This window comes from Canis aureus, chromosome 34 (genome assembly GCF_053574225.1).
Source record: "Canis aureus isolate CA01 chromosome 34, VMU_Caureus_v.1.0, whole genome shotgun sequence".
In the NCBI taxonomy this organism is placed as follows: domain Eukaryota; kingdom Metazoa; phylum Chordata; class Mammalia; order Carnivora; family Canidae; genus Canis; species Canis aureus.
In genome coordinates this window covers 16,047,498-16,063,476 of record NC_135644.1, presented here as the reverse complement: position 1 = coordinate 16,063,476, position 15,979 = coordinate 16,047,498, and the positions used below count along the sequence as shown (strand labels likewise).

The window sequence follows — 15,979 nt, the reverse complement described above, 5'->3', positions numbered from 1 at the left end:
CAGCCAAGCGAGAAATCCCTTGCTTCTCGCGCTCTGCTCCGGAATTAGCCTCGCACGGTGCGGCTACCTGCCGCTTCCGCGGGCGCGGAGACCTGGGTCTCTCCACGCGCACGCGCAGAGCGCAGACCTGGTTCCCTCCATGCGCACGCGCAGAGCGGACGGGAGGCCTTCCGGTCGGCCTCGCGGCTGCGTCCCAGCCTCCCTCCTGCCGTCCCTCTCCCTGCTCCCTCACCCTTCCACGGCCACCGGCCCAGCTCGAGGGTCCGGGTGAGATTCAACAGCAGAGAAGCAGCCCACAAACCAACTTTCCATGTCCTCTGCTGCCGCTTGGCACTCGGCACAGCGGGCCCGCCCTTCGCCGTGGCCCCTCACAAAGCCGGGCTCCCCTCTCAGGCGGTGCTCCTCCTCGCTCCTGCCCGGGCCGCAGCCTCCACCAACGCTGGGGATGCCTCGCTGACCCCCGCTCACCCGCGCCTCAGGCTTCCCCGAGCGTGAGCGCGGTGGTTCCAGAAGTTTCCGCGGAGGCTGAGGTAAGCAAGCGTGCCCGGAAGGGAGGGAAGGTGCTGCCAAACCGCCTGGCCGGAAGGAGCAGGAGAACACTTCTCACCTGGGAACAGCACGGCAGACCAGACTGGCCCGCGGGCCGGAAGGAAGGGACGGCCAGGGCTGCGCCCGACGGCAAGATGGCGGCAGCGGGCGCGCGGGGAGTGGAGTGCGCGGCCAGAAAGGGAGAGAGGCACCTCTCCGCTCTGCGGCGGAAGGGTGGGCTCTGTTCTGGGTGCAGTGGCATTTCGTACAACTTTGAAGAAGACCCCACGTGGGCGGCCTGGGTGGCTCAGCGGTTGAGCGTCTGCCTTTGGCCAAGGGCATGATCCTGGGGTCCTGGGATCGAGTCCCAAGTCAGGTCCCCGCAGGGAGCCCACTTCTCCCTCTTCCTGTGTCTCTGCCTCTCTCTGTGTGTCTCTCACGAATAAATAAAATCTTAAGAAAGAAAAAGACCCCACTCTTAGTGTGGAGGACAGACTGCGGTGGACGGGAACAGAAGCCATTGGCCAGAGGGAGACTGAGGCTGTGGGTGGGAGACGCCAAGGTTGCGCGGGGGTGGGGGGGTGGGGGAGGGGCGGAGAGGCAGCAGGTAGGGCCCTGGTGGAGGTGCCTGGCTGAGGTGGTGACCGGTTCTTTTTCTCATTTGCTCAAATGGCTCTGTGGTGGCTTGTGGTGTCCCCGGTGGGCGTTGTGGTTGTGGCAGACCTCCAGATTCAGGAATTTATTTTTAGAGTAGAGCTGACAGGACTTATTGATTGTCCACGAGGAGTGCCAATTAATTACATACAGGTAAAATAATTTGGAACTTGTTAGAAACAAATCTCAGTAAATTTGAAACTTTTTCTTCCCATCCATCTATCGCCTTCAATGAGAAAATCCTGTAGTTTTCCATTTTGATGCACGATACAGCTTGTTGACTTTTTTTTTTTTTTTCTTTTTTTTCTTTTAAGATTTTCATGTATTTGTACCTGAGAGACACGGAGAGAGAGGCGGCTCTCTGTGCAGAGCCGGATGCGGGACTGGATCATAGGACCCTGGGATGGCTACCTGGGCTATCCAAGCCAAAGGAGATGCAACCACTGAGCCACGCAGGTGCCCCTAGCTTGTTGACTGTCTTAATCAGTTTGGGCTGCTACAACACAGTGCCATAGACTGGGTGGTTTAATCAACAAACTTATTTCTCATAGTTCTGGAGGCTTGTAAGTCCAGATCAAGGCCCTAGAACAGTTGAGTTGTTCCAGAGCCTACTTCCTGGTACACTTTGTCCTCACATGACAGGGAGATGGCAGTCATCTCTCTAGTGTCTCTTCTTATAAGGGTATGAATCCTTTTCATGAAGTCTCCATTCCCATGACCTAATCATCTCCCAAAGGTCACACCTTCAAACACTATCATATTGGGCATCAAGGCTTTAATATATGAATTTTGGGGTGACACCTTAGGTAAAAAGGTCTCATTTACCGGCCTAAAAATAGATTTCACTTGTGGAAACAATCATACTTTACAAAAACCACGAATAGCTGAAACAGCATTAATAAATAGAACACATTCTGTAATATCCTTGTTTTTACTTAGAAAATAACTTTATTTTTCTGTGGTGAAATCTTATGTTCCACGTTGAAAAGTCATTGCTCATACTCTGGAGTAAATCAATTGTAAATAAAGAAATAGATACGAAAATAGTGTCTGTAGCAATTAGTGCTTAGAACAAATAAACAGGATTATCTGAGAATAATAGAGGAAATCACATGGGGTGGTTTTTAACTCATCTCTACCATTGTTTCTCAAAGTGGGTGTGGAGCTGAGTGGGAAACTTTAAAATTACTTGAAGGTCCTTGATAAAAATATAGATTCTTCCACCTACTATTGATTCAGAATTGCTGGGGGGAGTGGGCCTAGAATAGGCATTTTAAATAAATTGCTGGGGGATTTTTTATGGGTATTACTAGGTCCTCCCAAACTCTCCCAACCCTGGTTCCCATCCTAAGTCCTTCTTTTTCCAGCCTCTTCTATCGCTCCATCTGCCTGGCAAGCCTACCCATCTGTGTGTAGCCAGCTCCAGCTTCCCCTTAAGGTCCGTCCAAATCAGATGCCATCCCCAGATCCTCCTGGCTGGATGGACGGTCTACTCCCCCATGTTGGCTCTAGTTAGTATATAGTTTACAATCTATAAGTATATAGTGTATACTTATTACTGAATGGTAACTTGCAATTGAAGCTGTATCTTTTCACTGTGTGAACCATATGCCCACTGAGGTCAGGACCGAGTCTGATTCATTTTAAAGTTTATCAGTGGCTTGCTCAGAGTGGGTACTCAGTATGCATTTTGTGGAATTGTCTGGCTAAGCGTAAGCCTACTGTCTTTGGACTTTGGATTTCTACCACTTGACCATGTACTAAGTGTCTCAATTGTAGCAGGCCAACTTTGTACTAAGATTGGACAACCGGTTCTGTGCTAAAGTTCATGTTGTAAAATGAAGGTAACACAGGAATGATGAGTGAGAATGCAGGCTCTGCCAGCTGCGGTGGAGGCACCCTGACAGAAAGGCTCCCAGTTGCACTATAATTGAATGAGGATTCCCTACAACCGATGTATTCAACAAGACATCATAAAGAGAGTGGAAAGACATCCCAAGTGCTTTGCTTGGAAAACTTAAAAAAAATCCATTGTGGTCATACCTGCTGGAACTTAGGAAGGCATTGCTCCTTTTTTTTTTTTTTTTTTTCTGCTAATAAACCTCCTACAGTCTACTATCTGCATAGCCACCAAAGTAACTTGTTAAAACATAAGTCAGGGTTTGCCGAAGTGGTTCGTTGGTTGAGCGTCTGCCTTTGGCTCAGGGTATGATCCCAGCATCCCAGGATCAAATCCCACATTGGGGTCCCGGCAGGGAGCCTGCTTCTCCCTCTGCCTATGTCTCTACCTCTCTCTGTGTGTCTTTCCTGAATAAATAAGTAAAATCTTTTTATTTTTTATTTTTTTTTAAAGAAAAAGATCATGTCAGATCATGTCCTTACTGCTCCTATCCCACCAATGGCTTTTGACCTCAGTCTCAGTAAAAGCCAGTTCCTTAACTTACAAGGGCTGATAAAGACCTGTGTGGTTTATCTGCTCCTCTCCTGTCCCATATCTCTCTGATCCCACCAGCAGTATCTCTCTCCCTTGCTTATTCCAGTGCAGCCACAACTGGCTTCTTGCTCTTCCTTGAATATGCTAAGTAAACTCCTGCCTCCAGGCCTTTGTACTTACTGTACCCTCTGTCTGGAACAGTTTCCCTCCAGATTTTTATTCTTCCATGTTTTTCCTGTCATTTTTCAAACATCCTGCTCACCTGGTCCTGCTACCACCCTGCCTACCACCCACTCTGACTTTCCAGTCACCTTTCATACTTTATTTTTCTCATAGGTGTTGATCTCTACCTATCATCTATATATGATGCTCATTTATTTTCTTAATTGTCTATCTCCCTATTAGAATATAAGCTCCATGAAGCCATGGTTTTGGTCTGTTTTGTTCATTGTTATATTTTCAACACCTGAACATGCCAGACATGTAGCAGATGCTCATTAAATATTTATTAAATCAATGAGGCAAAGTGGGGTAAACAAAAAGATTTAAATCCTGGCTCTAGGCTTAAATTCCTTAACATTTCAGTGGATCAGTTTTTTTATCCGTAAAGTAGAAATAGTAATAGTGCCTCATGGATATATGACATCTGGTATAGCGTCCAACATCCAATATTTACTCAGTAAATGTTCCCTATGACAGATGGAGTTTTACAAGTCATGAAAAGAGTGTCTAGTGGTGATCCTATTTTCCAACTAGCAGATTTTTCCAAGATGTAGTAATAATATATTTTGGAAAAAAATAATGTATTTTGTGCTTTCTGTTTGCTGGGACCACCGCACAACTTTAAGGGATGAGTACTTTCATTATTTCCATTTTATGGATGAGGAGACAGAGGCACAGAAGGGTTGAGCAATTTTTCCCTTGCCAGTAGTAAGTGTAAAAGCTGGGATTTGATCAAACTCAGGACTAGAGACCATGTTCTTTACCTTTTTTTTTTTTTTTTTCTCCACTGCTTCTCACTGAGTGAAGCTGTTGGAAAAGAGAAGGAGTGGTTGTCAGTTGACTTACTTCCTCCATAGTAGCATGAGGAGTTCAAAGATAGGTGGTATTGGTTGTTCTTTTCACCTCTTTGGTGGAAGTAATTCTTTTGCTCCAGCCAGATCCTGTCAGGACTCATTAATTCCCTCTCCAGCTGCCCATGGTCTCTCTGCAATGCTTTCAATTAATCCTTCTTACCTGAAAGCAGTGCTGGGGATGTCTTTGTCTTAGTGGAAGGGGGCTTGTACGTAGTAACCTGGACACAGAATCCTGAAATATATGGAACCGTCCTAGATAATGATGGGCTTTCTTTCTTGAATTTCTTTCACACAAATCCCATTCCACTAATCGAAGGCATATACTTTCTTCAGGGGTCAGCTAAAGTCATTGCTTTGAGACTCCTAAGATTCAGCGCTCTCAGTTTAACTATATTCAATCTTCTTTGTTTCACAAATGTTTGTTGACTGATAGCTCATGTAAATGCAGAGGGGACTCCTATGACTTAGTCTTTTCCTTTAAAGTGCTTGGGCCCTCGTTTGGCAATTGAGGTTTATTCACAGGGTGACACTACAGGCCAGCTTATCATATATGAGCACTATAAAGTTTCAGGGGGAAAGGAGATGCCTAATTGTGCAGGGATAAGGGAACATGAGCTGGCTCTTGAAGGGCTGGTAGGATTCGTGATTAATGGATAGGGTGGAATGAGCACTTCTGTTGGTAGAAATCATTTGAACAAAATTAAAGGTACTGACATCCAAGGATGATTCAGGAGGTGGTGAGGGATTTGGTTGAAGTTCATCATAAGCTTGATACAGGGAAATAAAAGAAGTTGTAAGATAGTCTTAAATATCTGACTGAAGAATTTGGACTATAATTAATCTAGCAGTAGGAAGCCATCATAGGTTACTCATTTAAGCAAAGTTGTGACATGAATGGATCAATGGTTGTGTGTGTTTATCTGCAGTGATATTTACAGTTAAAAATGGTTATGAGTTGGGATGGTGGGATTTTGAGTGTTGTAGTATTCATTCATTTTTCTTCATTTTCTTAATGCTCTGTGAAACTACAACTCTTGGGATCCCTGGGTGGCGCAGAGGTTTAGCGCCTGCCTTTGGCCCAGGGCGCGATCCTGGAGACCCGGGATCGAATTCCACGTCAGGCTCCCGGTGCATGGAGCCTGCTTCTCCCTCTGCCTGTGTCTCTGCCTCTCTCTCTCTCACTGTGTGCCTATCATTAAAAAAAAAAAAAAAAAAAAAAAATTAAAAAAAAAAAAGAAACTACAACTCCTGTGTTTTAATTACGATGATCTTATTGGTTCTCAAAGTTCTGTTTTTTTTTTTTTTTTTTTTTTTTAAGATTTTATTTATTTATTCATGAGAAACAGAGAGGTAGAGACACAGGCAGAGGGAAAAGCAGGCTCCATGCAGGGAACCTGACGAGGGACTCCATCCCAGGTCTCCAGGATCATGCCCTGGGCTGAAGGTGGCACTAAACCGCTGAGCTACCCAGGCTGCCCAGAGTTCTGGTTTTCAATCTTGTATTCACCAAGAATTTATTGAGCACTTATTATACAGTGGGCATTTGCCTATGAGGCAGAAAAAATTATGACGGCATGGCCCCTGTACCTTAGGGCCCACCGGTGGAGAAGACCAACATGTGAACAGTAAATGTCAGGCAATGTGGTAACTGCTAGAAAAGAGTACATGATACAGTGAGACCATAAAGGAAAGGTCACCTCTAATGGGAAGATTAGGAAGGCCTCCTACAAGAGATGACATCTACACTTACTTGAATGGGTTCTGTGTGGCCATGTGCAGATAGGTTCTGTTTGTTAAGGCCCTAAAGATTGGCCTAGTCTCTTACCAACCTTTACCATTGTATCACACACTTGCTTATATGTTAGTTTGGAATTATACTGTAGTTTGTTAATGCTTATATGATGTTTTCTTATTATATTTAATATTTGTGCAAATTTCCCCTTTCTCTAAACTTGCACTGTTCACTTCTCAGATTTCTTTTTAAAAGCTGTTCTCTAGGTTTAAAAGCATTCTTCCATGATTTGTAATTCATATGGAGCATACTATAACATTTAGACAAAATATTCTGAATAACATACTCAGAAATGGAATTCTTCATCATAAATTTTCTCTCAGGTAGAAAATGTTGCTGGACAAGTTTCTATTTAAATCATACTTGCTAGGCTTGACTGATTGCAGGAGTTCACAGGGTACATGCTTCAGACTGCTTCATTTTCAGCAAGGTAAGGCTGCATCTCTACTATGGAGTAATGCAAGGTATTCAAAAAGGGTAGGCCAGGCTCCTTCAGGGTTGTTAGGAATTAAAACCAGCTTGTGAGGGTCTTAAGTTGGCTTGTGAGAAGAGGCAGTTTCTTAGAAGAATGAAGTAAGAAACTTCATGGACGTCCAAGGACAGACAAAGCTTATCAAGCCTCAGAAAGCCTGGATATAGAATTGGTAGTAAATCCATTTGCCAGTCCTCTTTTAAGCATGGTCCTTTTGATTTCTTCCTTCTCTGCTTTCCTCTTCTCAAGATGGGCTCCTGCAGCTTTATATGGTGTCTGTTTTCCCATGACCTCAGCAGGTCTGAGTGAGAATAATCTCCTCTATAGAGATCTGTTTGCTAAAAAGAAAAAAATTATTTTACTTTTAAAATAAAATGATACATGCAATAGCCAAAAAAAAAGAAAAAAAAAAAGAGTAGTATAGAAAGGTCTAAATTTTCTAAAAATCATATTAATCTCCCTTTTCTAATTTCTCTGACTCCTGATACCTCTTCCTAAAGTTTAAGAGGTTTTTGGGTAGTTTTCTGGAAAATACATATATAAAGATACACAAATATAGATACACATACAAGGGCATACACATTCAATAGCTATAAATGTAAATATTCCTTTATTTACATAAAATTCTCATCTTTACAAACTGTTCAATACTTTTAGAAAACCGTATTTATGTTATTCTTTCCAATTAATTGACACAAAACTTATTTTATTTCTTTTAAATGGTTACATGTTAGATAGTATTTCATTTTATGTAATTATTATGATTTGTTACATAATCTTTTCATAATGATGGACCTTAAAGTTGTATCTGGTTTTCTATTAGAAACAGTTCTACAATGAACATCCTTGTATATTTGTCTACTAGAAGTTTAATAGAGTTTCAGCTTTTACATTTGTTCTGTGATCAATTGAAGTTAATTTTTGCATATGAGAGGAAAAGGTGGAGGTTCCTCTTTTCTTTCTGTATATGGCTATACAATTGTTTCAACATTGTTTATTTGTTGAAAAGTTTTCCTTTCTAGTAATATAGAAATATGATTGATTTTAAAATATTCACCTTGAATTTTATAACTTTGATAAATTCACTAATTCTAGTAGCCTTGTTATAAATGTCCTCAGATTTTTTATGTAGATGAACATGTCATCTGCAAATAAAGTCCATTTGCTTCTACCTTTCTAATCTCCAATCTGGTTGCTTTTCTTTTTCTTGCCTTATTGCACTGCCTCCCCTACAATGTTGAACAGAAGTGGTGAGAGCAGACGTGCTTGCTTTGTTCCTGATTTTAAGGTGAAAGCATTCTGTTTTTCACCATTAAATGCGATGTTAACTCTAGGTCTTCTGCAGTTGCATTTATCAAGTTGAAGAAGTACACATATATTTCTGCTTTGCTGAGCATTTAAAAAAAAATCCTGGGTGGATGTTGAATTTTGTCAGGTGCTTTTTTGTGTCTATTGAAGTGATCATGGGGTTTTTCTTTCTCAATCTGTTAGTATGGTGAATCTAAATTTCCTCCTCTGATTAGAATTAAATTTAAAATTAAAAGGTACTGGGAACCCTGGGTGGCGCAGAGGTTTAGTGCCTGCCTTTGGCCCAGGGCGCGATCCTGGAGACCCGGGATCGAATCCCACGTCGGGCTCCCGGTGCATCGAGCCTGCTTCTCCCTCTGCCTATGTCTCTGCCTCTCTCTCTCTCTGTGTGTGTGTGTGACTATCATAAATAAATAAAAATAAAAAAAAATAAAAAAAAATGTAAAAGGTACTTGGAAAAAAGTTTTATGTTACGTATGTACTTTGATATATATATATGTTGGGTTAACTATATTGATTGTATGTATTTCCTACTATTTTGTCTTCTTCTGTCATGATTGGCTGTGTCTGTTATTATTGTTTTGTTGGTTCTAGGTGTTTTTTTATGAATTTCGACAGTTTTTAGTGGTGAATGATTTATAACATACACAAACACATTATTGATTTAAATTCTGGAGATTTCAATAGTGTATAGAACATTTCCTGGTGCATAATAATTGCTTAGTATATTATTATTATTATTATTAATTATGTACAAATAATGCTTTATGTTTTTTAATAGTTTTTGCCTTAAATTTGCTCTTTTGTGATATTAATACTATGACTCTTTTTCTTTTTCTTTAACATTTGCCTGGTTTATCTTTGATGTCCTTTTTACTTTTAACCTTTCTGAGTTAGAGAGTTTCTTGGAGAGTTTTATTATATTTTTAAAGATATTTGTTTTTCTTATTTATTTTTAAAGATTTTATTTATTCATGAGAGACACAGAGAGAGAGGCAGAGACATAGGCAGAGGGAGAAGCAGGCTTCATGCAGGGAGCCCGATGTGGGACTTGATCCCGGAACTCCAGGATCATGCCCTGAGCCAAAGGCAGACACTTAACCACCCAGGCATCCCTTGGAGAGTTTATTTTATTTTATTTTATTTTATTTTATTTTATTTTATTTTATTTTATTTTATTTTAAGATTTATTTATTTATTTATTCAGAGAGAGAGAGAGAGAGAGGCAGAGACACAGGCAGAGGGGGAGAAGCAGGCTCCATGCCGGAAGCCCGACGCAGGACTCGATCCTGGGTCCCCAGGATCACACCCCGGGCTGCAGGCGGCGCTAAACCGCTGTGCCACCGGGGCTGCCCGGAGAGTTTATTTTAGATGTGGATCTGTACAGATTTGGTTTGTTCTGTATTTTGGTCTCATTAAGAAATGTATGTATTTTAGGATGAATGCTTCTTAATTTACATTATATTTTCTGTTTTATTTTTAAATTGTTTAAACGATTTTATTAGAGGGAGACAGCACAAGTGGGAGTGGGGGAGGGGCAAAGAGAAAGGGACAAGCTGACTCCCCATTGAGCAGGAGCCTGCTGGGGGGCCTAGATCCCAGAACCCCAGGATCCTGACTTGAGCTGAAGGCAAATGCTCAACTGACTGGGCCACCCAGGAGCCCCAAATTTTTGTTTCTAATGATTTCCCCATTCCCAACCCAAACTCATCTTTTAGCCATGGATTGTCTTTTTTTTGTATGGGTGTATGAATGTATGCGTCATATAAGAGTAAGTGTACTTTTTTATGATAATGTCAAAAATGGTCTCTCTCTTTTTTTTTTTAAAGCAGTTTCTTTTATAAATTTACATAGTGGTTTAATCTCTTTATCAATTAACTGTTGCTTACTTACTGAGATGGATAAGAAAATTATCACATACACTTTCTCCTTATTTTTGCTAATGTTGTCATTTAACTTGGTTAACTTTATAATTTCAGATAGTATACTTAATCCTCAATTTCTTGATTTATAATCTTTAGTAAATAAAGAAATGTGAGAAAATTCTAACTTTATTTTACCCTCTACCTCTCTCCAAACTGTTGAATTTGGTTTATTATTTTTTATTGTTGAAATGTTTAACAATCTGGTGTGAAATAAATGTACTTCATACTGTTGTTTAGCCTAATTTTAATTTTTTTTTTTTTTATTTATTTATGATAGTCACAGAGAGAGAGAGAGAGGCAGAGACACAGGCAGAGAAGCAGGCTCCATGCACCGGGAGCCCGACGCGGGACTCGATCCTGGGTCTCCAGGATCGCGCCCCGGGCCAAAGGCAGGCGCCAAACCGCTGCGCCACCCAGGGATCCCTGTTTAGCCTAATTTTAAATGTATATAGGTTCAGTTCTCCCTATCATACTTTTTCCTAGAATTCCACATTTATCTCTTGGTTTGCTGGATTTGGGGTGCAAGTCATTTTTTTTTCCAAGTGGGACTTATGGAGTCATTGAGCTGTTGCATGTCTGAAAATGTTTGTTGTCTTTATGCTTGAACAACAATTTGGCTAAATATAAAAATATTTATTCACAGTTTTTTCTCCTTCAGAACTTTGTACTCATGGGTTGTGTATTTTAGTGTATTGAGTATTGAGTGATGCTGTAAAGGGAAGCCTGAGCTTTCGTTCTGTTTTGTTGCTTTTGGTTTTGTTTTGGGGTGTGTGTGTGTGTATGTGTGTGTGTGTGTGTGTGTGTGTGCGCGCGCCTGTGTTGGTTCTGTATACCTGACAAATTCTCCCTCTGCTGTGGTATTCAGTAACTCTATCAGGAAATGTCTGTCTCTCTGAGGCTTGTTCATTTTGCTCCCTGATGTAGAGGTAGTAGGCATTAGGCGCAATCATGTTTTATGGATATTGATTTTGTTCTTTTTGAAATATTGTTTCAAATCCTGAATTAGAGTCATCTCACCTGGCAGGAGGCATCTTTCCTGCATATCTTTGGAAATGCAATCTGCTTTAGAATGGAACCTGGTTATTTCTTCCACTTCTTTTAATGACCCTCAGAGCCTAGTTTTGAGTGATTATGCAATAGTTTCTTAATGAATTCTTATTGAAGGCATAAGTGAATGAGCCTTGATTCATTTCCCTGCTGCTAATTCTCCCTCTCTGATTACTTCTTTTTAAAATATGGAGTGTTGCTGAGGTTTTTCAGCATTTTGTCCATTCACCATCTCCCAAACCCACCACACTTCTGGGAGAAGAGAGAGCTTGGTTGAGAACAGCAGTGACTGTGAAGTCTTCCATCTCTCACTTTCTCTGAATGCTGCTTTTCAAAGATTATGGCAAGAAAATGTATCATTTCTTTTGTTTTAATTATTGCTAATATATTTTTGTTTTGTTTGCTGGATTTCAACCTTTTTGTTATTAATATTGTTCATTCATAGTTTTAGGAAAACCTGACTTCACTGTTCCATCTTGCCCCAGAAGTCATAAGGGTTTTCTAAACAAGTTTAGAACCTCAAGAGCAGAGTTGAGTTTGTTATTCTAGCCTATATTTGTCATAGAACCTAATCTAGGGCTTGCATACATTTAGCATTTAGAAACTATTTACCAAATGCACAGTAAAAAAATTTTATGGTAATTTTGTCTAATCTCTCTGACCTATTGTTGAAAGAAGGCGAGATGGTATATAAAAACTAGGTCACCAGGTCTAGTTTTTGATTAATCCAAAGAAGTGACAAACAAAGCACAGGGAAAGAGCCATAGGACATGGAAGAAATGGCTACACTTCAGAATGAGGATATTTAGTGCTCACTTCAACCCTGGAAGAATTGAGTTCATCTATTTGTTTTTAACCCCATGTTGATGTCAGCTATTAGAGCCTCTGAAAGGACACAGGTGAATGAACAGGGAATTTATCAAGAACATTTTCCTCCTTTGGATTAGGGTTTTTTTTTTTTTTTTTTTTTTTTTCCTTCTTCAGTAAATACATCAGTTTTAAGGGGACTGTGTGGAATTTGTTCCATGGATTCCTTTTTTTTTTTTGCCAGAGTCAAAGCTCACTTTGGACTATTTTTTGTTTTCCTTCTAGGCCTTTCACCAGCTGCATAGGGGCTGCCTACCCAGCGTGCTCATGTGTATTACTTTCTTCTTTTATGTGTTTTTAGCCTTGGGCAGATTCAACTTTATGCCATTGGACAGTTTCTTTTTCAGGGACATGATGAGAAAGATTATAGATATTTGTGGTGATGAGTCTTTTTGCTCATTTCAGTGTCTTAAATTGATGTTCTTCCTCCAGGAAGAAAGGAGTTGGATGGACAGAAGAAGGTCACTTGCCTTCTTCTGCCTATTGATTTTCCTGTGCTGTTCAGCGGTTCATTAGCTTCTTCTAACTATAGTTCTGTGTTTAATGGCAGTATGGGCTGGGACATCAGCCACAGAGGGCCACTGACTGTGCCTCAGTCAGCTAGAGGTGGAATGAGAAGGTGACTTTCTGGCAGTATGAGTGTGGGTGCTTTAGAGTCAAATTCTGGAGTATGTTTTTGTTGGTTAAAGGTTTATTGTTTCTTACCCAAAGTGCTAACCTGCATGAGACTGGGAGACTTTTTCGAATATTATTGAAGGTGAGATGGTAGGGAAACTCTTAAGGGAGGTAGGATTGATCAGGTGTATAAATCCCAGAATATCCACTGACAATCATTTAGTTACACTAAATTTTTAAAAAACTTTTTATTATGGTAATTAAAAACATACAAAAGTAAACAATATAATAATGAATCCCCCATGTCCTCAGCTTCAGTAATTACTCCTCATGGCCAATGTTGTGTCAGGCATGCCCCTTCTTGTTTTTTCCTCATATTGTTGTACCTGTAAATATTTCAGTGTAAATTGCTAAATGATAAGGAATCTTTTTTTTTTTTTTTAAATTTTATTTATTTGAAAGAGCAAGCATGAGCAGGGGGGAATGGCAGGCAAAGGGAGAGGGAGAAGCAGACACTACCCGACTGAGCAGGGAGCCCAATCCTTGGCTTGATCCCAGCACCCTAGCATCATGACCTGAGCATTAGGCAGGCGCCTAACTGACTGAGCCACCCAGGTACCCCAAAAAGGAACCTTTTTAAAAAACATAACTACAAACAAAATTAACAATGCTTCCTTAATATTATTTAATAGCTAGTGATCTGAATATCTTATAAATGTTATAATTTAATGTTTGTTTTTTGTGACTCCTCACTTTATTTCACATTTGATATGTATTTTAAGCCTCTTTTAACCTCTGTCTCAATTTATTTTTATTTGCAACTTATTTTTTGAAGAAATTGGATCGTTTGTCTTGGAGAGTTTCCTGGGGAGATTTAGAGTCTGGATTTGGTTTATCATACACAGATGGTATTGTGTACCATGTACTTTGTCTTTTTGTATTGAAATATAGTTGACATACAATGTTACATTAGTTTCAGAGTTACAACATAGTGATTGACAGTTTTGTGTATAATGAAGTGGTTATCCTGCCCTTTTCTCTTCCTGTAAATTGGCAATCCAGAAGCTTGATTAGATTCAGTTTAATTTTTTTGGTAATACCATTTCTTCCATTGGGAAGCCCAATGTCTGACTTTGTGTATGTATGTGAAATTAGAAATCTATGGAATCATGTTTGACAAAACCTAACTATAGTGTATTCTGTGGCTTATTTTTTAAAGTATGCTGTCTGCTGATAGATTGAAACCAAAACTCATAAGGAAGTCTAAACATTCAATCCTGATAAGATAAAGCAGCAGCTGTACTATTAGTTTACAGCCGTATGTGCAACTCCTCACTGCAGTGTGATGTGTAACCTGGGCAAGCCACTCCTCTCTTGTGAGAGGGATCTGGAACTGAGCTGCTCTCTGGTGGTGTGAAACCTGCCCCTGCTGTTAACAGCAAGCAAAGATCATGTTTGGTCCATTAATACTTATCAACAGAAAGAATATTCTCAACCACAATAAAGAGATATGGCTTCTGTCCTCTAGGAGTTTGCCTTCTCAAAAGAAAACAAAATAAGAAAAATGACAGTTGTTCTTAACTTCCAAGGGACTGTGTTACCATAAGGTTAAAGTCTCTTACTAAATTACTAAATCAATCAATCAATCTCTCTCTCTCTCTCTCTCTCTCTCTCTCTCTCTGCTTAAATAATGAGGAGTTTGGCTGTTTCCTAGATAATTGGCTAATCATGTGTGACAAAGATAGGAAAATATTCCTTAATGTTATATAACCCTTTTCACACAACGGGGATATCCTTCCCAGGTGATGTCATCTTTGCCTTGCTAATAGATATTAGCAAGGGTTTGGGTACAGTAGGAATAAAGGGGACAGCAGAATCTTGCTCTGAAAAAGTAGTGACTTTGATGAGAAATCCATTTGTGTTATCGATTTACATAATACTACTACATACAAAAAACAAAGTGTTCATCAAATCTTTACTTTAGAGCAACTGCGCACGTAGACGTGTCTAGGCTGATAGGACTTCTGATTGGTTTGTAAACTGCTCAAGCTTACCCTGCGCTGAAAAATGTATCATTTTCTCTGCCACAACATAGGAGTCTGTTTGTCTTTCAAAGAGAGTAGCCTGTGTAACCTGAGTTTTGTAGCCTCCTGAGGTTACTCCTTCATTTCAAGTCCAAATAAAGGATGGGGTTCCTATTTCAGGAATTGTAGGAAGCCCAGGTGCCTCCACAGAGACATATGAGGTTCTGCAGAGTCCTGAGGTCTCAGATTCATCCTTTTACTTCAGACTGCCCCTGGCTCTTCTTTGCTTAATCCTGACTATTTCCATGAGGTCAAGCTCTGTCTATCTGGATCCAGGCACAGACTGCAGAAGTGCAATCTCCCCCAAGGTTAACATTCTGAACAGGAGCAGCTTTTTGGCTCTCAGAAGGGCTATTCCAGCTACCTCCCTTGAGCAGATTATCACTACTTTTATAGAGCAGTAGCATAAGCAGCTACTATTTGGTCTGAGTATTTAATCAAAATCATCAGGGAGTTGATAAGGTCAGATACTGATTTTAAAGTGAGAAGGACTGGCAACCCTGTTACTGTGCATCTGTTGTGTTACACCTTTATTTAACCTTATCTCTGGATCCCCAGATGGACATGATGGGCATGGCAGGGGAATCTGATCTTCCCTCTGTTCACCCATCTAACTGTAGATGAGTCCCTCTAGGTGAGTCGCTTTTGTTCTGGCGGGGACCAGAGTGACATCCATTAGGTCAGTGGGGGTATTTAGCTTCCATGTGATTGGGAGTATTTCCATCATAGAACTTTTAAGTATTTGGTGCATTGGTGAGACAGTACCATTGTTAACCAGCTAAATCCCTTCATTCTATTCTGTGGAACAAATATCACAGGATCAGGCCTAGGGAGGACTGAATTGCCTGTAAACGCTTGTGACACCAATCTAGGTTTTATTTTCTTCATTTGTAAAATTGGAGTGTACTGGTTTGCTAGGGCTGCCATAACAAAGTTCCCCAGACTGAGTGGCTCAAAAAACAGAAACCTATTTCCTCACAGTTCTGAAGGCTGAAGTCTGAGATCAGAGTATTGGCAAGGTTGATTCTTCTTGGCTTTTGCATCACCATCTTCCCTCTGTGTCTTCACATAATCTTCCCCTTGTGTATGTCTCTGTCCTAATCCATTATAAGGATACCAGTCACATTGAATTAGCACCCTGCATATAACCTCATTTTCCTTAAATGCCTCTGTAAAG

General features: G+C 40.5%; 1 protein-coding gene across 1 annotated transcript in view; it reads left to right on the top strand.

Moving 5' to 3' along the window:
- Positions 1 to 382: 382 nt before the first annotated feature.
- MYO3B (myosin IIIB) overlaps positions 383 to 15,979 on the top strand; it is a 404,571-nt gene continuing 388,974 nt past the window's right edge. The window contains exons 1-2 of the mRNA XM_077883392.1: positions 383 to 530; positions 1,497 to 1,638. Of these exons, the coding sequence (XP_077739518.1) occupies positions 1,586 to 1,638 (53 nt within the window). The 5' untranslated portion in view covers positions 383 to 530; positions 1,497 to 1,585. The remainder of the gene's footprint in view (positions 531 to 1,496; positions 1,639 to 15,979) is intronic.